This window comes from Cryptotermes secundus, unplaced genomic scaffold, assembly GCF_002891405.2.
Source record: "Cryptotermes secundus unplaced genomic scaffold, Csec_1.0 scaffold862, whole genome shotgun sequence".
NCBI classification, from domain to species: domain Eukaryota; kingdom Metazoa; phylum Arthropoda; class Insecta; order Blattodea; family Kalotermitidae; genus Cryptotermes; species Cryptotermes secundus.
The window spans coordinates 240,489-262,665 of NW_019735568.1; the positions used below are offsets into that span (position 1 = coordinate 240,489).

The 22,177-nt window shown below is 44.7% G+C and overlaps 1 protein-coding gene across 1 annotated transcript in view; it reads right to left on the minus strand.

Moving 5' to 3' along the window:
* Positions 1-635: 635 nt before the first annotated feature.
* LOC111869644 (U7 snRNA-associated Sm-like protein LSm11) overlaps positions 636-22,177 on the minus strand; it is a 40,027-nt gene continuing 18,485 nt past the window's right edge. The window contains exons 3-5 of the mRNA XM_023861309.2: positions 21,940-22,058; positions 9,316-9,454; positions 636-1,058 (exon numbers count right to left, since the gene is read on the minus strand). Of these exons, the coding sequence (XP_023717077.1) occupies positions 910-1,058; positions 9,316-9,454; positions 21,940-22,058 (407 nt within the window). The 3' untranslated portion in view covers positions 636-909. The remainder of the gene's footprint in view (positions 1,059-9,315; positions 9,455-21,939; positions 22,059-22,177) is intronic.

Below are 22,177 nucleotides of genomic sequence, written 5' to 3' on the forward strand. Positions count from 1 at the left end.
CCATGTCAGATATCAAAATCCATTATCGTTTCAGTGATGAAACATGTGGACGGACATGACAGCCCACAGTGTTTCATTTCGTGTGCTTTGGACAAAAATCACACAAAAATATATCAATTACACACATTTTCAAAAGAGCGTACAGTTCCATTTCTGATAGACCCATTCATTCACTCATTCATGCTTTCATACACCAATGGAATGTTCAGTTTATACCTTCTGAACCACAGTGTCTACGGTTCCACTAAACAAATGACACTGAACTTCGCATCTCCAATTTTGTGTTTACGATATGATTGAGTTCTCATCTGTGTCAGTAGGTGATATATTGAATCACGTAATTACTTACACAGCCAACAACTTTCAGTTCGCCTTTCATTAGATACTGACTGCCTCTGTGGTCTACTGGTGAGAGGTCCTGGGTTCGATTCCCGGCGCTACCAGATTTTCTGAGAAGTAGTGGGTCTGGAACGGGGTCCACTCGAGGATAATTGAGGAACTCTTTCAAAGATATAGCGGTTCCGGTATAGAAAACCGAGTTTAACGGCCGTGGGGATCCGTTGTGCTGACCACGCGCCACCCTCTATCCGCAAAAGTTGGCACTAACTTCGCCGACAAGCGGCGGTAGCTCGGTTGGTATAGTTCGCTTGCGATCTAAGACCACGGAGTTTGTTTTTTGTTTTTATATCAGATACTGTATTAAATCTGTACATATTTCATCTCAAAATACCACTTATGTCATATAAATCTAGAAAAATCAGATGTCATTGACATGAATGTATTTACTACACGTCAAGTTTTTAATTTTTAAAAAACTGCAATAAATAACTTCACAAAATGGAGCTGAAGCGTCAATTTAGCGTCTGCCAACAGGATGTCTTCTTTACATCTTCTGAAGAACCTCTTCTCTCAAGGCTGCAGCACCGAGATAAGCACCACATGCTCGCCTCGCACCAAAAGTTGGTTCACATGTCGCTCACACACTTCCGACTTACGCTCGGTTCGCAGAACCACAACACGCGGCTGCAGCACCGCCCTGCTAACTGCACTGGGTTCACCTGCAAGTTCACGTGTACAGTTCAGCATCACTCGTGCAGACTCGGTCACATTCAGGAGACTTACGGGCTCAATGTTGGACAAAGTAAAACAAGAAGTAATGAAGATAACTACTGCATAATATGTGGACCACGATTTGAGATATGCTGGTGGAGAATACATGTCATAATATCATATAATTCTAACATCGAGGAAGCTGTATTTAGGTCGCTGTTTTGTAAAACTTCCTTTGACACATGATACAAACCTCTGTGAGTAAGGACAGCCCGACTTGTAACCAGAGCTAGAAGTCCTATCGTCTTGTTATAGGCCTAATAATCGATGTGACGTTATGAACCAGCATGTTCACAAAGTCGGCCACTGGACTTTATCCTCAACATCTTCAATTTCTATAAGATCAATTTTAATTAATATCATGCTCCCACCAACGTCTGAGTGGTACGTCTGTGGCTCAGAATTTGGCACCCGAGGTGCAACACCTAGAATGCTGTTCAGAATTACTTTTCCTTTCGACACCATTTCCAAAAGGGATCTGGACCAAGCTTCCTTTACGTATGTACCGGAAGTAAAGCAGGACGAAGCATGTGACAGAGTATGAAGGACTTGTATGACCAGGAACAGAGTGTTACCTCTATGTAGTGACAAATGCAAGCAAGGACAAACATAGATACTGATATTTGGGGTTAATTTTTTCTGAGCCATATTGTGAATGGAACTCAACACTGAAAAAGTATCACCTTCATAACCATTCGCTTTACTTCGTATATGTTATTTATTACAGACACTCTTTCAGGAAAGGCAATTATACCGCTTTATGTTATTTTCAATGCCTGCAGGGTCGACGTGTCTGCCAACAAGGATAGTACCTACTCACTGTAAAGTGACTGCCGACTTTAAATCCAACGTAACATTAAACCAAGGACCTTGTGCCTTTTAGATACTTAATACAGTCGCTCTAATGAATCTTAATTTGCACGGAAATGAAAAATGAAAATAATCACATTTCGACTTATTACCTGTATTGTGTACTTATACAAAAGAACATTTGCGAGAAACCGTTTCGAACGCCGGAACCGATTCGAATCAACATGAGTAGATAACATTAAGAGACAATAAACGGCACATGTTTACACCTGTTTCTTTTCCGGGACAGATTTGAAGGTCTCACAGCGGTAATTGTGAAGATTATTCTTATGTGATGTGACGCCGTGCAGTCTGCTAGATCGTTACAAACGTTTCGGAGGAACATGCTGCCTGCATCTTCTGCCCTGCATATACAATAGTGGTAGTCGCAGTGTCAACTGACTCATATTGTGGCATGTAGACCCGCTGCTAGGCAACGACCGTGGAATAAGCAAATATACAATAGCCGTTGCTAGGTAGAGGCTCCGCAAACAAGCAGGTTTCCACGGCAACAATGGGAACCCAACAGACAAAGAAAGCAACAATAGCACAGCAACAAAGGGAAGGTGTTTTTTGCTGTCCGTTCGAAGATGCAATAATCAGGACAACTAGTTAGTGAGAATCAGCCCCGTACTCTTGTCAGAGAGAGCGCCCCACATCAATAAACCCGCAACTGGCAGTAATAAAAATCTGGTCGTAAGCCCCAAGTGGGTGCTTTATTCCAAGACAGACTGGCCGACTGACCTCAGTCGTAACATAAGACTCAGACTCAGTGAGAATCAGGGAAGTGAAGAGTACTTGGTTGGTGAGTCAGTTTAGTCGAGAGTTGCTGTAGCTGAGGCCAGGGATAGTTCAAGCACCCAGAGGAAGGGGAACGTCCGCCGTTGGAAGCCGTTACCAGAAGACGGGTGAAGACACAGCAGGCTGAGGGCACTTACGTATGTGCTCTAGTGAACTGTAAACTGTGTGAATTCGTGAAATAGTTATAATTATTTGCAGTCATGGATCTGTAAGGGTTGAAAACATCTAATTAAACGTAAATTTGTCCCTGTGCTTAACTAATTAAGCACTAAGCCATGAAGAGGTATGGGAGGTGGATGTACAGATCCACATTTTCTTGACCTCGGCACTAGTTTAAGGTGAGTGGTCAGCTTCACGCCCCAACCTATTTACCCTTGGGGAAAGAGTCCCCGGCCCCCATTGGATAGGAGGTTGGGTGGACCCCAGAGCCGGTCTGGACGAAGTGGAGAAGAGAAAATTCTTGGCCTACCGAGACTCGAAGTCAGACCCCTTGGTCGTCCAGTCTGTAGCCAGTCACTATACTGACTGCGCTATCCCGGGTCTCCAACAAATCTAATTACCAATCTAAAACCCGTCTGTAGTCACTATCGCGTGAAAATATGGATCAGCGTGTATCAGTGTAGGATCTGAGGTTCTCACAGCTCACATGGCTATGAACAGCTCTGTCTTCTCGGATATAACGCCGTGTAGTCCGTAAGCAAAGCAAAGCTTCTGCTTGGTGCCTGCTTCATACTACCAATGTAGAAGAAGCACGACAGCTATATCAACATTCCTGAACAAGTGTTCAGCTTCAGATATTTGTGTCGTAAAATGTCTGAAAGCTTAGAAGAATTCTAACCGTACCAGAATATTGAACAGAAAATTGTGTGTCCAAAGAGTGATAATAGGAAAGCACTCCCTCCGCAGTGAAGCCTGGGGACGTTTAAAAACATCGCACATGAAGTTCCGTCTATATATCTGCTGAAGACTTCTTAAAATATAATATTTAAAGTAGTAACAGTTTATATTGTACGAACAGAGATAGCATAGTCGGTATAGCGACTGGCTACGGGCTGGAAGACCGAGGGGTAGGAGTTCGAGTCCCGGTAGGGTCAAGAATTCTCTGTTTTCTACGTCGTCCAGACCGCCTCTGGGGTCCATCCAACCTCCTATCCAATGGGTACCGGGGACTCTTTCTCCGGTAGGTAAAGCGGCCGAGGGGTGAAGCTGACCACTCACCTCCAACTAGTGCCGAGGTCAACAAAATATGATCTATACATCCACTTCCCCATACGCCTTCATGGCGTAGTGCTTAATTAACTGAGCACAGGGACAACTTTACCTTTTTTATATAAGCCAACAGGCTCTTGTAAAGAATCATAAAGACGGAACGAACATTTTGACTCGGCTTTTCATAGTGGAAGAAGAAGAAGAAGAAGAAGAAGAAGAAGAAGAAGAAGGCGATTACATATTTAAAATATTTTCATGAAGACCTACGGGTCTAAGCTGTGCTGAAAATGTTGACAACTCTCGTTACCTCAGTTTCTTTCAGAAATCCTGCCTACTGTTACATTAATAGCTCAGCCATTCATTCATCACTGGCTCTACAGCGCTTTGTTGTGCCCTGGCCTCTTCTTCGGTTTCGTAATCATTTTTACACAGAGGGTAGGAATCTTTGGACGAGTGATCAGCCCGTCGCAAGGCCGCTGCCTACACGCAGGACAACACAAACACAAAATAGACGCACACACAAACATCCGTGCCTTGAGTGAGATTCGAACCCATGATCCCAGGTTGTCTTCGACCGCGCGGCCACCGTGATCGGCAGACTGGCTCGTCAGCTGAGGCAGGGATTCTCTGCGCGACCATATCTGGACCAGCTCAGGCGTTCACCCAGTCGCCTGTGCAGTGCACATCTCGACATCTTTCCACAGGCCGAAGCTTGAAGTCTCATGCAAGTGCATCTTCGTGACGCAGTATTTAATTAGAGGGACAGCTTTACCTCTATCAGTACAGATGGCTCGCTCCTATTACATGATCCTAGTAGCAACTGTGTGACAAAGTGAACTGCAAACACACACGGCAGCAGAAACAGCGAATATGCACAGTTAATGCTAAGACATGAAGAGCACAATAATAGCTTGCGTCCAGGAATGTACAGTGCCAGGCGGCCGGATTCGTGTGACATTGACATCGCTGGGGCGGCATGCAACCCGCGTCGCAGACCCTGACCTACTCCATGTGCTAGACAGAGAAAAACGGCCCCGGCCACGCATGTGACCTTGGAGGCGTCAGCCGTATGACACCGCTTCGACAGATGACTTCAACTTCCTGATACAGGAACAGAACAGTGGCGGCTCGTACTACTGCCACCGACGTTTCTTCACAGTAGCAGTTTTGGTATTGTCTGAATACTTAAACTTCACACCAAGCAATGACCAAGTAGCGCCACTGGAACTTGAGTGAAACTCGATTATCTTAAGCGTAGACTGAGGGTGTTTCAGAACGAAAAAGGTTTTAAAAAGCTTATTTTTTAGAGTGCACAAAAACGTTCAATCAAGGGCTATCTCGGGCACGTTTCAAAACAGCGTGCGGATTATAAGTTCCTCGTACTCTGACGTTGGAGCGATAGGCATGTTGACATGAATGGACACTTTTCCCTCATCACTAAACAAAATCCTCGCAGAAAGTAAGTCGTCAAACTCAACAGCAGAAAGAGCTCTCTCTCTCTCTCTCTCGGTCGGAATGTGTCGCTTTCTGCAACAGCTGATATTTGTACGGTTTACGTTTTAACAGTTCCCGTAAAATCTTGCAAATTGTGGAATGGGGTTTGTTCAGCTGCCGAGCATATAGTATGCGCCTGTAGTTACCTGAACTTCTGACGTAAGCCTGCCGAGCAGCGACCACTTTAACTTCCGTGCCACACGGTCTCCCAGGTAAAGGTAAAAAGGAAACAGTTGTCCCTGTGCTTAACTTATTAAGGACTACGCCATGAAGGCGTATGTGGGAGTGGGTGTATAGATCCACATTTTCGTGACCTCGGCACTAGTTGGAGGTGAGTGCTCAGATTCACGCCCCAGCCGCTTTACCCACGGGGAAAGACCCCCCAGTACCCATTGGATACGAAGTTGGGTGAACCCCAGAGCCGGTCTGGACGACATGGAGAAGGGAACATTCTTGCCCCCACCGGGACTTGAACTCCGACCCCTTGGTCGTCCAGTTCGTAGCTAATCGCTATACTGACTACGCTATCGCGGCTCTTCGGCCTCCCAAGGACTCTTTCCTTTACAGATGAAACCCGTCTGTACGGCGTCAACACGGAGTGGTGTGATTGTGATAGCGGGTCTTTACCAAAAGACGTACGAAAGCGTCGTTGCACGGATGTCGCTGATCTTGTCTCGTGATACTTCGCCCTTTCACTTTGTAACGCCATTTTCGAAAGTATGACACTCAGCGCCAATGGTGACGGAAGATGGAACCACGATCAGTACGCAGTAAAATTTGATCATAATGCCTAGTCAATCAACCACTATTCACTAATGGTAACAAGCCAAAACCCGGAATATACAAGCTGTAAAATATTGTAGAGGTACATCGACGTGAAATGCTATTATAAGTCGTTCGTAGCTTAATCGTAACGCCTTTACGATCACGTGAGGTAACGGTAAAGTTGACTCCGTACTTAACTAATTAAGCATTACTGGCTGAACGACCGAGGGGTCGGCGTTCGAGTCCCGGTAGGGTCAAGAATTTTCTCTTCTCAAAATCGTCCAGACCGGCTCTGGGGTCCACCTAACCTCCTAGCCAATGTGTACTGGGGCTCTTTCCCCGAAGGTAAAGCGGACCACTCCTCCAGCTAATGCCGAGGTCAAGAAAATGTGGATCTATATATCCACCCCCCATACGCCTTCGTGGCGTGGTGCTTAATTCGTTGAGCACAGGGACAAAGACATCTTTACCTTTTTACCTTTACAGGCGTGTGTGACTTAGCTACCAATGAAATTTGTACGTTAGTTTTACAGGGGGGAAAAAAGGCTCTTTCTCCCTATATTGCGAAACTTAAAATTGTGGAAGCATCTCTGTTTCGGCTAGAAACTCTGTGCCTCACCTTTCCGTATCGGCTATGCTAAATTCTGTCAAGTAAACGCTTCTTTTTCCTTGTCCATTCGTGGTAAACCTAACACCCATAATAATTCAATTTCAGCAGTTGATATGGTAAAGTTTAAAATCCTAAAGATAAGTGACACCGATAGATTCGTAACACCTTCAGGGCCAACCCTGCAAGTCGCATAGTACTTGGAAGGTCCCGGGTTCAAGTATCTACGTGCAAAACGACTTCTCTAACAGGTCTCAAGTGATTTTCCCATGTACGTTCCTGGAAAATGCCAGGATACAATGCATTATAATATGCCACGGCTGCTCCCTTCCTCGTATTGGCAAATTGTGTTGAGAAAGCGACGTTAAATAAACAAGACACCTCTTCAGAAGTTCGCTGGATCTGGACAGGAAAATAGTCACTGTCAATACACAACGCATCACGGCCCAGAGGCTGAAAAGATCTGCACCGGAGAACATAGTCATGCTGTCAGTTGCGTAGGTGTGTCAGGCGGAAGGTCGGCCAGTCACCCAGGAAGTGTTAGGACGGGATTCGAACCCGAAATGTTCTCACTGCTTGCGGCGACGTAATGAAGTGAAAGTGGGCGAAAGAGAACTCATCAAGCATTATCGTCTGCTAGTCCGCCACTGAACATCCCCATGCCCTTTCTACATTACATAATAAATGAAGTTTTATGTCTAAGATTGCATGGGAATATTGCGTTTCTGGATGCACACGCATACCTGTAGGTCCACGAGCCATGAAGTTTCCTATTCAATACGTTAGAGTTTCAAAATATACTCGTACATGGAGAACAATCCTTGGGCGTATAAAAAGAGAAATTCCGAATTTATTCATAGTTTGTCTAAAACAAATCCAAAGTTGTCCCTGTGCTTAACTAATTAAGCACTACGTCATGAAGGCGTGTGGGGGGAGTGGATGTATAGATTGATACTTTCTTGACCTCGGCAATAGTTGGAAGTGAGTGGTCAGCTTCACGTCCCGGCTGCTTTACTCCCGGGGAAGGAGACCCCCGTACCCATTGAATAGCAGGCTGGGTAGGCCCCAGAGCCAGTCTGGCCGACGTGAAGAAGACAAAATTATTGACCCTACTGGGACTCGAACATACGGAATAGCGCAGTCAGTGTGGCGACTGGCTACGGACTGGACGGTCGAGGGGTTGAGTTCCGGTAGGGTCAGGATTTTTCTCTTTTCGTCCAGACCGGTTCTGTGACCCACCCAGCCTCCTATCCAGTGAGTACCGGGAGCCCTTTGCCCGAGGGCAAAGCAACCAGAATGTGAAGCTGACAACTCACCTCCGACTAGTGCCGAGGTCAAGAAAATGTGGCTCTATACATCCACGCCCCCATATGTCTCCATAGCGTAGTGCTTAATTCGTTAAGTACAGGGACAACTTTACCTTTTACCATTACGTCGTTTGGTTCCTCCTCATTTCTTGCAATACTCGTTAAAAATTTGTCAGCCGATAGTCAGCACCGCTGAGAACTGCTCGAGCACTGAATGAGCCGTAATACGTGTCATCTCGCTTGAAGCATTGAGAAACAGCTGTCGAGATAGACCACTTCTGCACTATGAAAACGGTCACGGGCGACAGCAACACCAGAGATCGAGAAATGGACAGAAGTGACTGACATCGGCTTTGATTTAAACTCTTCGTAAAATATTTTTATATACGTAGTCCTAATTAAGGTTCGTAATGGATGTAAGATTAGAAGGCTGGATAGCTCAGTCGGTATATCGACGGGCTACGGGCTGAACGGCTGGGGTTCGAATTCCGGCAGGGTCAAGATTTTTCTCTTCTCCACAACGTCCAGACCAGCTCCGGGGCCCACCCAGCTCAATGGGTACCGGAAGTAAAGCAGCCGAAACGTGAAGCTGACCACATACTTCCATCTAGTGCTGAGGTCAAGAGTAGCGGAGCTATACCTCCACTCACCCATACGTCTTCATGGCACAGTGCTTAATTAATTGAGCACAGGGATAACTTTGCCTTTTCTCTGATCATTACAATTGAGGTAAGATGAAAAATAACAGGTTCTTTCCACTTGTAAATTCACCCTTTATTTCCCTGTAGCTATATTCGAAATGCGTGGAATGTTCCAAAACACTGAGTGGCACAATTTTTTTCCCTCTTCTCTTGCTCCCACGTTGGAGCATAGTGCTGATTTCTGAGTTTCATGATCATTTTTACAGAAAGCAGAAGTCCTTCGACGGGTGATCAGCTCGTCGCAAGGTCTCTACCTAAACATAGGACAACATAAACACAGAATAAACGCACACACAAAAACATCCATGCCTTGTGTGGGCTTTGAACCCATGATCCCGGCTTCCGAGCGAGCGAAGACAGTGCATGCCTGTGACCGGCAAGTGACACAATGCGTGTGTTTATATGCTGCAGTGAACACGGCCTCGTCTCCCATAATGTGTTTGGATGGTCCCAGTACAATTTGCTACCTTACCCAGGGCGGGCACCTTCCTCCTCTTCCGGCGTGTCCACACTTCACGTACATCCTCCAAAGCCAGGTTCCACTGCTTGTCGAACGCCGCCAGGAAGGCAACGCAGTAGCCGCGCATTCCGGCCATGTGCCGCGTGAGCACCTGTAATTACACATCTTGCATTAATAGCAAGGAGACGGGACGCAATCCTATTTAAATACATTACTTTTATTATAAGGTATGTTGGTATTACAGAACGGATTTCGATCAAATTTGGTTTTGGAGTTCCATAATAAATGTTGCAAAGTTAATTTAAATTTAATTCATATCGATCGAATAGGGCTAAACATTTTCCCCAGATCTTTGTTCAACGAGGCAGCAGGACTATCTGGATAACATCGCTTCAACTTTCAGTCAGGACGACAGCAAACAAGACTAAAAAGGGTGCCCAATGTAATTCAATATATAAAATTAACGTTGTTCTTTGAAATAGTTGGCAGGACATGTAGCACGAATGGGGGAAACGAGGAATGCATATAGGATATTGGTGGGAAACCCAGAAGGAAAGAGACCACTGGGAAAACCAAGGCGTAGGTGGGTGGAAAATATTAAAATGGATCTTAGAGAGATAGGATGGGATGATATGGATTGGATTGATCTGGCTCAGGATAGGGACCAGTGGAGAACTCTTGTGAACACGGTAATGAACCTTCGAGTTCCATAAAATGCCTGGAAATTCTTGAGTAGCTGCAGAATTGGCGGCTCCTCAAGAAGGGCTCAGCTCCATGAGTAATCTTTTACTGCTAGTGGGGTGAGACCAAGTCCCTTGTACTGCGGCCACTTCTGGCGTATTGTACCAGCCCCAAATGATAGGTGAGGGTGATTGTGGAGCAATTGGTGGAATGAAGATTGGCAGGGGAAACCTAAGTACTCGGAGAAAACCTGCCCCAGCACATCTTTGTCCGCCACAAATCCCACTTCACCAGACCCGGGATCGAACCCGGGCAGTCGCGGTGGGAAGCCAGCGACTAACCGCTTGAGCTATGGCGCGGCCCTGCTCCATGAGCAAGTAAGTAAGTAAGTAAGTATTGTTTGAAATACATTAAAGTTTCTTAAATATGGGGATACTGCATGTCAACCAAGTTTATGAGTGTGTTAGATGAAAAATTCCGTGTATGGCCTTATGCAAACTAAACTTTACTATAAAACAGAACTGCCCGTATCTTCCATATGAAATGTAAGGGAACCTGTGAAACAGTTCATGGCCTTATGTGACATAGCCTTTATTATGGACAAATTCAGAATCTGTCGCAGGCTCCTATATAAAGTTTTAACAATATCCGTCAAACGGCACATGTGATAAATGGAAAATTCTATTTATGGTTTGCTGTAAACCAAGCTTTATTATGAACCACAATGGCTGAGAATCGAATTTCTCAACAGCTTCTAGTAAAAGTCTCCCATACAGATTTGTAAGAAAATTTGTCCAGCGGTACATACGCTGATATTAGGCAGGTGACGAGCAGTCCACATGAAGTGTTCTTGTTTTACTTTGTAAATAATGTCCAGAAGCGCAATCAAATTTTAAACCTCAGAAGAAGGTTCTGAATAGACTACTCCATGCAGCCCAAATATGAGGACATTATTTAGTAATGGGAGACACAAAACTGTGAAGAAAGCAGTCTTCTGGGATGTGGCACCGTGTAGATGTGGTGTTAACCGACGTTTCGGTTCTCACGGTCTCTTCGCTTGCGGATTTCCTATTTTTCCTTCTACCGTGAAGATGGAGGCGATACGTTCCTCCGAAACGTCGGTTAACAGCACATCTACACGGTGCCACATCCCAGAAGACTGATTTCTTCATAGTCACCGCCGTGAAAACCTCAAATCTTACATAAAACTGAGAGTTCATAATCACTCGTATCACCATTAGCTTATAAACGAAATGTGCGACGGCGAACACAAAGAACGATTTTACGTTCAGCATAGACGCCATATGAAGCGGTTGTGTATATGCGTTGCATTCAGGATGTCCTTGGTTCGAATCCCAAGGCCGGCAAGTTTCCGTAAGTGCCACCTTGCCTCCTACTCAACCTCGAGTCTGATAACATCGGTCTTTACAGGCACAATTTTCAATTAAGTTAAGCGGCTCTGGGTTTAAATGTTGATTTTCTTTTGCTTCCTTAGTGATGCTACAGATTAACTGACGCCCTACGTGTTTTTATATATGTCTGATGTTATAATGTGTACGTGCACTCGCGGGATAGATCGTGGCCTGTTTTAAATCCAAATTACTGTATGTGATCAAGGTAAATAAAATACACAAAAATAAAAAATTACCCAAATTTCAAATACTGTAGGAAGTATATTGCGGCACATAGACCTGTTGCTGGGCAACGACCAAGAGATAAGCAAATATACAACAACCGTTACCAAGTAACGGCTCCGAAAACAAGTGTCTTTTCACGGTAACAATTGGATATAGCAACAGGAACGCTATTTTCTCTGCGGTCCGTGCCGAGATCTTATAAGCAGGACAGTTTGTGAAGTTGAGTCGACGTCCTCGTTACGTGGAGGCGGGTTCGAATAACTCCACAATAGCTCTGAGAGTCGTAGGAGGCGATAAAAAGGGGATCCAGTGTCTGGGGGTATAACTGGGCCATCCTCTTCCTGAGGGATATACATAAGGAGGACTGGCCCTAAAGGTTTGGGGAGTCCTCGAATGTGACAGTGTAACACAATGAGACTGTCGTAGTTATTTATAGTTACGTTCTGTGAGTGTTCAGTAAATCCGATTACCAATCCAGACTCCGTCTTGAATCCCGTGAAAATATACACGCCAAGTTTCATAAAGACTTGTTTAGACATTCAAAAGTTAATAGGGGAGACCCACAGAAACACAGACAGTATGGAGATTGCATAAGCCTACTTACATTTCTTCAAATGAAGGAGAGTAGGCTAAAAAGGCAAAAGTCCCTGTGCTTAAGTAATTAAGCACGATGCCATGAAGACATGGGGGAGTGGAGGTATAGCTCCACCACTCCTGACCTCAGCACTAGATGGAGGTGAGCGGTCAACTTTAACCCAGGTAGACATTGAATAGGAGACTCAGTGGACTCCAGAGTCGGTCTGGACGTTGTGAAAAAGAGAAAAATCTTGCTCCTATAGGGAATCGAACCCCGACCGTCCAGACCGTAGCCCGTCGCTATACCGACTCCCAGTCATGATCTCGTACATAGAAAAATAGAACAGTAAGAAAAAGTCTGCTTATTAGAGGCTGTATTTTTTGCCTGAAATATTTCTTGATCTGCTCCGCAAACTTTTAGTCGGAAGGTAAGACACAACTTGGAAAATCTGGACGTAGATAGAAGATAATATTAAAATGGATCTTAAAAAAGTAAAGTGCAAGTGTGTGGGTGAGTTTGTCTAGCTCAGGTTAAGGCCCTGTGCTGGGCTCTTGTGAATACCGTAATTAACCTTCTGATTGCACCAAGCGGAGAATTTCTTGTCCAGCTGAACATGAAGGACTCTCTGGTCTGTTAGCCAATATTTATCGAAGTTTTATCTAAGAATATGTTTAGATTTCTACGTAGTTCATCTGAAGTGCTGTGTTCTTCAACGTGCATCGAAATTCAGCGGCCGTAATGTGAGACATCTGCTATTCTGCTTATGGCAGTGTACAGAGTGTGATGTGTAGTTCTGGGGCATGTCGAGGGCCATTCCGCCAGAAGGGGCAACAGGAAACTGCAGTCAGCACTGTACAAATTAACGATGCATAACTAACGGCATTTCTATTGAAGAGCTGACGATTTTAAGTTCCCAGAAACTAGCCCCTTGTTATCACCCACTCTGCCCTTTCATTCCTTTCTTCATTTTTTCGATCTGTTTTCTTTATTTCCTTCCTTTTTTATTCTCTCCTACTTTTTTCCAGTCTGTTTTCTTTGTTTCCCAAATGTAGTCTCGCTCATCCCGAGAACCGTACCTGACAATACATCACTTCCTGTCACCCTATGCTCTTTGAATATTCATGACATCCCATTACTAAGGGTCGATAAGGTAACGGTACCTAATTCCATGATATGCCTTCCTTGAAAAGTTCATAGTTACTCAGCCGGTGAGGCCGCGCCATAGCTCAAGCGGTTAGTCGCTGGCTTGCCACCGCGGCGGCCCGGGTTCGATCCCGGGTCTGGTCAAGTGGGATTTGTGGTAGACAAAGTGGCGCTGGGGCAGGTTTTCTCCGAGTACTTCGGTTTCCCTTGCCAATCTTCATTCCACCAATTGCTCCACAATCACCCTCACCTATCATCTGGGGCTGATACATTTGGCCAGAAGTGGCCGCAGTACAAGGGACTTAGTCCCACCCCAATAGAAATAAAAAAAACACTCAGCCGGTAAAGAACTTCATTCGTTGCTTTGAAATCCGAAGGTTCACTGCCGTGTTCACGACAAACCGCCACTGGACCCTCATTTAAATCCATTTCACACCCTTACACCATAATTCTCGAAGATACATTCTGCTATTATATTTCCATCTCCCCTAGTTCACCAAGTGATTTCTTGTGGTTTCCATGCGAAACCCTTATATGCACTAATCATTTCCTCTGCGCATGAATGCTGTCTAGACTACCCCATCCTCCCCCCCTTAAACTGCCTTGCAATATTCGGTGAAGCTTACGAAGTTCCCCGTTAAACAACTTTCTCCTTCCTTCTCGATCTGCCTCTTTTTCCGCAGAATTCAGATCTCAATGACCCTCAATCTTTATGTTTCTCCCTTAGGGTGACAAATTGTCAAATTCATACAAGGCAACAGACAAAAATTGTTTTATATAGGCATAGTTGAGTGCTTAATGTTTGAGGTTTAAGTCATAGCACATGGGAATTTACACTGTGGTTTCCTAGCCCATGACTACCTATTAAAGTACACGGTGTCATAACCAAGAAGAATACGGTATGAATCTTCACGCCATGAAAGCCATACATCTCATAGCAGACAAGGTAACTGAGTGGAGGCAACTATTACTGCTGCTACAACCACAGTAAAAAGGTAAAGTTGGCCCTTGTGCTTAACTAATTAAGTACTATGCCACGTCGGCAGTTTCACGCCCCTACCGCTTTATTTCCAGGAGCTGGGTGGCCCCAGAGCCAGTCTAGACGACGTGGAGAAGAGAAAATTCTTGACCCTACCGAGACTCGAACTCCCCACCCCTCGGTCGTCCAGCACGTAGCCAGTCGCTATACCGACAGCGCTATCCCGGCTCACGCTATAACCACAGTCACTTAAAAACTTATGAGTAATTATAAAACCATTACTTCACAGTGTCTCTGGAAAGTTGAGGCCTGTTACTCTGGTTCCAGGCATCCGGAACCAGAGCAGTGTTGTCCACACCCCATCTTATTTTTCTGAGATCTGTTTCAATATCACACTTCCTGTCAGAACTCTGCATGAACCCCTTTCCCATGCGTGCTACACTTCCATCGTCCTTGACGTCATCAGTTAGTTTACCTCTAATTGGCAAAATGTTTGTTACCTTGCAGAATGAATATCTCCCGGTATTGATAATACCCGTATAATGGGGAAGAGTGGCATGACACAGAACAGATTTCACATTCACGTAAAACGGAATTTAACATAAGTTAACGACATGTTTGAACCAGTGTACATCGCGCGTTAGGAGAGGAAGGGAAACAAGAAAGTTGCGTAAATGGAGCCCAGTGGCCGACAAATGTTTTGTATATGAGATCAGAGGCTCTCATGGTCGTCAAGGCTCCTGTTATCTGAGTACTGGGATTATGGGCTACTGGACGCGACGCAGTTCGGTGACACCGTCTGGAGTGCCGTAACCTCAGAGATTCGGAACTTCGAAAACTCCCGCACTGCGTTGATTTGAGAAGGGAGTAATGGAGTGTGGGGGGCAAAGCCGGCCAGACTGAGTAGGTCAAGTAAAGAGAAATCGCGCAAGTAGAAAGTTCTTCTCCTCCATCAATAAGTGGGCGGGGAAAAACACGAAAACACGACACGCCTCTGTTAGTACAATCACCTTGAATGGGCGAGGTGAACTCCAGAGTGTTTACATGCATGACAAGGTCAGTGCGGTCACTGTGAGACCTTGGGCACACACAAATTATTACAAAGTCCATCCTCAGAAATAAAACTAAGGGCATCTGAGCTTCTGTGGAATAACTGATAGATGGCCTCTCATAGAAGATTTCAGTTAATATTGCTTCGGACGAGGTGTGCAGACTGAAGGAGTGTTAATATACGTTTAGAGGCGACATTCCGTGTAGACGTATAGAGAACGCAGAAGTAAAACTATAAACAAAACAAAACAAAAACTCCGTGGCCTGTAGTCCGCAAGCGAACTATACCGACCTTGCGACCGTCGCTTGTCGGCGAAGTTAGTGCCAATTTCTGTGGACAGAGGGTGTCACGTGGTCAGCGCAACGGATCCCCCACGGCCGTTAAAACTCGGGCTTGTAGACCGAAGTAAAACTACACATTTTTAATGCCGGCATTAGTTGGCGAGTGGACACTTCCACGTTCCTGCCGCTCTACCCCCGCGGAAAGAGCCTCTGGTATCAACTGGGTAGGAGACTGTATGCCACTAGTTACTGTCCTAAGCTACATGAATCCAGTCCATACTCTGACATCCTATTTCTTTGAGATTCATTTTAAAATTATCCTCTCACCTACAACAGACCGCCTCTCTGGTCTAGTGGTCAGAGTTCCTGGCTACAGATCCAGAGGTCCATGGTTCGATTCCCGGCGCTACCGGATTTTGTGAGTAATAGTGGATCTGGAGTCTCGTAAGGATAACCGAGGAGCTATTTCAAGGAAATAGCGGCTCCGGTCTAGAAAACCGATATTAACGGCCGTGGGAATCCGTTGCGCTACCCACGCGAAAACCTGCATACGCAAAAGTTGGCACTAACTTTGCCGACAAGGGGCGGTCGCTCGGTCGGTATAGCTCACTTGCCAACTACAGGCCACGGAGTTTGTTTTGTTTGTTCTCTCTCACCTACAACTGGGTCTCATAAATGGCCTCTTCCCTTCATGTTTTCTGCCACGAATTTTGTATTCATCCTCATCTCTCTCTCTTGTGACACATATCCCGTTACCTCAACCTACTTGATTCAATCACCCTAATAATGTTTGGTGACGAGCACAAAGTATGAAGCTCCTCGTTATGTAATATTATCTACCCTCCATGTTACTTCCTTTCTCTTAAGTCAGTATTTTACTCGACACCCAGTTCTCAGACAATCTATGCTCTTCTCTCTGGCGAGCGACCAACATAACGGCATATTGAACACTCTGACACTACGTATTGACAATTACAGTTCCTATAAACCTTCTGCAATACAGAGTTGATACTGGATGAAAGTAAAAGTACACTAATATACTTACGGGCCCTTTAATTCTCACAAGGAAAAATGAGAGTTTTGAAACAAATGACAGCACATTTACATTCACTTTCTATTGTTGCTTGCAGTCCTACACGCCACTCTAATCTCAAAGGACATCTGCACAAACCATGAGCTTCCATATATAGAATCCGACGAAGCTCAGACAGAAACATCTTCATGTCCGTTACTCAGGACGTTGGCGTTATGACGTAGGACGCATGAGGGATATGATGCATTGCATTCAAAATTTTAATCAGGAAACTTCAAGTAAAACGGCCCGCTTGGGACGCGGAGACATAAACTGAAGGAGAATTTTGAAATGGTTGTGGATAGGGTCCAGTGGCCGGATCTTGCGAACACGATAACGAATCTTTGAGCGGGATCTTTCAGAAGCGGGACCCTGCGCCATAGTTTCGGTAGTTAGTAGTACACTGGAAATTCCTAAGAAGGAAACCAAGGGAAGCTTCAGTGTCCCAGGCAGGGTTCGAAGTGGGTGTATGCTGAACACCGTGTAGTAGTGTCAAATAAACATTAACGGTTAATGTAAAGCAGATGGATGTTGCGTGTCGACCTTTAGGAAAACGTGTGTCAGCTCTTGGTTATGTATAGAAAAAAAAGGTATATGACTGGAAGCCACCGTGGCATATAATAATGCATGGACGAACCGATAAACTAAAAAGAAAAAAATACCTCAATTGGGACAGTCAAACCCAGACCGACACTGGAGCGAGGACCTCCCAAATATTAAACAGAAGGACCAATATCATGACATTAAGAACATGTGGCTTTATAATTGCAAGAATACTGAAGGATCGATAATAAAAGGTACAAGGTTGTGCATGTGGCCTTATGCAAAAATGAAGGTCCACAACCAACATGGCCTCGCCTGACTAATAGCTTTCAATTCTACAGGCGTTGTTGAATGCTGATGTGTGTTATAAAGGTAAAAGTGATTACTAAGCTGACGTGTGAATTAAGGCGTGAGTTCATTTGCTTGACTGTGTTTCATATAGCCTACACCAAATGAATTCCACTGGACAGTTACTGAGAATATTTGTTTCTAAATGTAAGACGAAAGTTACTGAAATGTGTAGGCTGAAAATGTAAAGTATTTTCCGGGGTGTAAGGTCCGTGTAATCCGGTACAAATCCATCGACGTTTCGAGGAATATACTATTTCCATCTTCCTTTCTTTGCCACTTTCTTCTTGGCTTACTCTTTGACGGTAAAGTTGGAGGCAGTATGTTCCTCCGAAAAGTCAGTGGACTTTTACCGGACTACACGGTGTTACATCCCAGAAAACTGTGCTCTTCACAGTCACCCCTGGGAGATTTTCAAATTCAACTGAAAACGTGTTGTCCAGATTCCAGCGTTAGAGCTGTACTTTCCTGCATCAATCGTGCTTGGCTGCATTACGGGATGTCATGAATGGCCCGATTAACGTGTGATGGCAACAAAGTGCAGTTTATAAAAGAAAAAGAATGCCAAATTCACGCACGCGTTCATGTTGTCACTCGTAGGGGGACACGCGTGACGATAAACGGGTTCTAGTTCGGTTATAGTCCCTCTTATTACAATTAATACAGCAGTATTGCTGCTTTATGCAATTTAGAGTTCACTGCTGCACACGCACTAGGATTGTCCTTCTTCACTAGTCGTCTCCTGGCAACGGATCTCAACACAGAAACTAGCACTTGAAATCACTATGAAGTCTTCTTGCCATGGAACCTCGGAACTGTAACCGTCCCACTGCTACGCAACTTATTTGAATGTAATCAACTTTATTAATTTGAAATCTTAATGGTTCAAAATGAAATGCAATGAACAAGTGTAGTGAGACATAGGTCAATTCTTGTATGTAAGAGTTAGCCTCTTCCCACGCTTACAACAGAAACAGGAAGACACCCGTCAAAGGTTTATTAGAGGAAAGTTACGTTAAAGAATAGCTAAAGAATTCTTTGTGAATTCAATAATTGGCCGTCTGTGCATGCCATAACTTAAAAAGAGTGAAGGGTTTATGATCCAAGCGACGCTTAAGCATTTGTCAATTTCTGGCAGAAATACGCTGGAGTCAGAAATCCTTAAACCCTTGTAAGCTTTAAACGGAGTGGAGGAATATCTAATTAAGATACTCCTATTTTTCAAATATTACCAATCACTAAAATTTAAGGGTGTGACAGGGCAGAGACGCTAAGGAAACAAGGACTTGAAGGTCCGAGTAGAAATCAGTTGTCGAAGTGAGTCACACACCGGGCTCCGTAGAAGTTAGACGTAAAGTTGTCGAAATCAGTCACACATCGGGCTCCGTAGAAGGTAGACGCAAAAGTTGTCGAAGTGAGTCACACACCGGGCTCCGTAGAAGGTAGACGCAAAAGTTGTCGAAGTGAGTCACACACCGGGCTCCGTAGAAGGTAGACGCAAAAGTTGTCGAAGTAATTTGTAAAGCGTTAACCACTTAGACCGAAACAAGATTTGATAATAATAAGTTTAAACCTGAAAAGTGGTTTACTTACAAAAGTGTCTCGACAAGTATTCAAATTGTAAAGTGTTAAACGGTGACTAAAAAGTTTTGAATAACAATACCTCTGAATGTGAATGTGTTTGGTAGTCTGTTTTTTTTTCCTGCTTCTTCGAGTGTGGCCCGTATAAGGCTCTGAGATAAGAGGATCCCGCTCTACTGAACCAAAAAACCTCACCCCTTTAGAAACCAACCAACCCTGAAAAATTTAAACAACGAACCCTGAGATAAAAAAAAATTTAGTACAAGAAAGAAGAAGAGGTAGGTGAGAAGGATGTGGAAACGGTGACTTCAAGAAGAAGACGAAAGAAGGAGGAAACACTTATAGAACTTAACTAAACTTAACTTGGACACTCCTTAGTCAAAGTCACATTGCGACTGACGGGTAGCCAGTCAGTCAGTAAGTCTTGGTGTCCAGATATTTATTACCCTTTGACAGTTACGGTCTTCTTTTTGTGGGGCGCCCTCTTGAAGAGAGGACGGGTCTGTCTTTTTGTATATGTTGCTGGCCCTTGTCAGCGCAGTCTTTCTCGGGTTGGAGTCCCTTTAGACTCGCAACCACATTTTACTGTCTCAGGTTTGACTCTTCCCTTTACGTCGCCTTAGCTGCAAGCGGACTCGTGTTATATAGCCGCGGCACGGACAACGCAGAAAACACAGTTCTACTGTTGCGTAGCTCAGATCACACAGAAAACACTGGTCACGTGATAGCTAAACAGTGTTGGGATGTGACGTCATTGCGCCTGCGAGGAAGCGTGTTTACCAAGCCGTTGCCTAGAAGTGGGTTGCATAACCTCGTTCTTCCATTGTTGCGTGCCCGTACTGCGGGGTGTTTATCGAGCCGTTGCCTGGCAATGCGTTGACATATCACAATATTATTTACATCGTACGAACTCACTTCCTTCACTGAAGTAAAACAGTTCTTCCCAATTCAATATAATTTATGTGAATGCCATATTTAATAAAGCAACTTTCATCTTCTCTTTACACTTTCTTCGTTTGATAACGATTACCATATTTCTATGTCTTCCCCAACACATTTTAACTGACGGACAGTAACAAAATTTAGTATGAATACCATGCACTGAGAGGTAATTCTGCCTGTGTACCTCATGTGATTCTGATATTCTGAGAGATAATAGATCTCTAAAGAATATACAATTTTTGTGGAATCCAAAACAACATGGCATCATTGTGAAATCTATATTTGACTTTCAGTTGAATATCAATAACTACTGAACCAGTGGAGAAATACAAATTTATATATATATATATATATAATCGGCGCGAAACATCTTTTCATATGATAACAATTACAGGCATAGTGATGATGCTAATATGTAAGGTTATACTTAACAAATTGAATGCAGTCTAAATCTGTAATAGTTACAATTATGAAGCATACACAAAATGGATCATTAAATTGCACAATTGCCATACAGACTGAAGTACACGAAGAAGACTGGGTTTCATAAATTCGTTCTCTTGAAGTATGTAAGTACAGTATTCCACAGTGGGGATATGGATTGAGAGATTAGTATTAAACCGAGAACTCACCTTCGTCAAGGGTGAAACCTTCAAACACACGTGTGGCTGCCGTGTATCGTTTTATTATCCTTCCTACTGAAAATGACGAACTCGGGATAGCGCAGTCGGTATAGCGACTGGCAATGGACTGGACGTGGGAGCCGGGATAGCGCAGTCGGTATAGCGACTGGCAATGGACTGGACGTGAGGAGCGGGGATAGCGCAGTCAGTATAGCGACTGGCTACTGGCTGGACGTGGGAGCCGGGATAGCGCAGTCGGTATAGCGACTGGCAATGGACTGGACGTGAGGAGCGGGGATAGCGCAGTCAGTATAGCGACTGGCAATGGACTGGACGTGAGGAGCCGGGATAGCGCAGTCGGTATAGCGACTGGCAATGGACTGGACGTGAGGAGCCGGCCTATCCAGTGGGTACCGGGGGCTATTTCCCGAGGGGGCGGTAACGTGGCCGGGACGTGAAGCTGATCACTCACCTCCAACTAGTGCCGAGGTCAACAAAATATGGATCTATGCATCCACACGCCTTCATGGCGTAGTGCTTAATTAGTTAAGCAAAGTAACAACTTTACCTTTTACTGAAAATCACGGGAGGGGAAACTGGGCTATCTACATATATGACTATGTAACAGGTCAGAAATCTTTATGATATGTTACATCAGGAAGGTGTTACGTGATTTGGATTTAGCCTGGTGAGTGCGTTAGGAATTGCAACCTGACAAACGTGAGGTGGCGAGAAAATCAAAGTGGAGGCGTAATTAAACAACATGAACATGCCGGAACGTGGTCAGGGGACCGTCAAATATACCGAGGCCTCGGAAAGAAGTCCCACATATCCACTCCTTCCACAACTTCCTCGAGCTGCTATGCTTTATCCCACATTCTGTCCACAAGAACGTTGGTAGTGATAGAAACGTGATAACCTTCACAAGCAACAAGTGCTCTGAGCCGGTTGACTTAGGCTGTAGGATAATATTGTACAACAGTAGGCAGAAATGGGGAAGCTTCGGACGCCGTCATGGACACCGTTCACAGGACTTCCTTCCGTGTCCTAAGCTTGGCGCTACCCAGTAATACCAAGCTCCCTTTATCCGTTTTCTAGGCTCAGTCGGTCCTATTGAGAGTTTCAAACCTCGCAAAACGCATGCGCCACTCTCGGCACCGATATAAGTACACACACACCTTGATTCTGACGCGTCGCTCCATGCAATCCCAGAGTAAGGAAAGAGGACCCGTGGCGTTCTCCATGCGGGTCAACACGTTGCGTGTGTCTCGTTGTGGCCGAGGGTTTCGGACAGGCTCTGGAACACAAGCCACATTATTATATTGCTTGGAACACAACAATGACAAGTATCGATTTCTGAGATCTCAACCATTAATGAACCCTTTCCATGCTGAGGTTCGGATGCAATACTTGTAC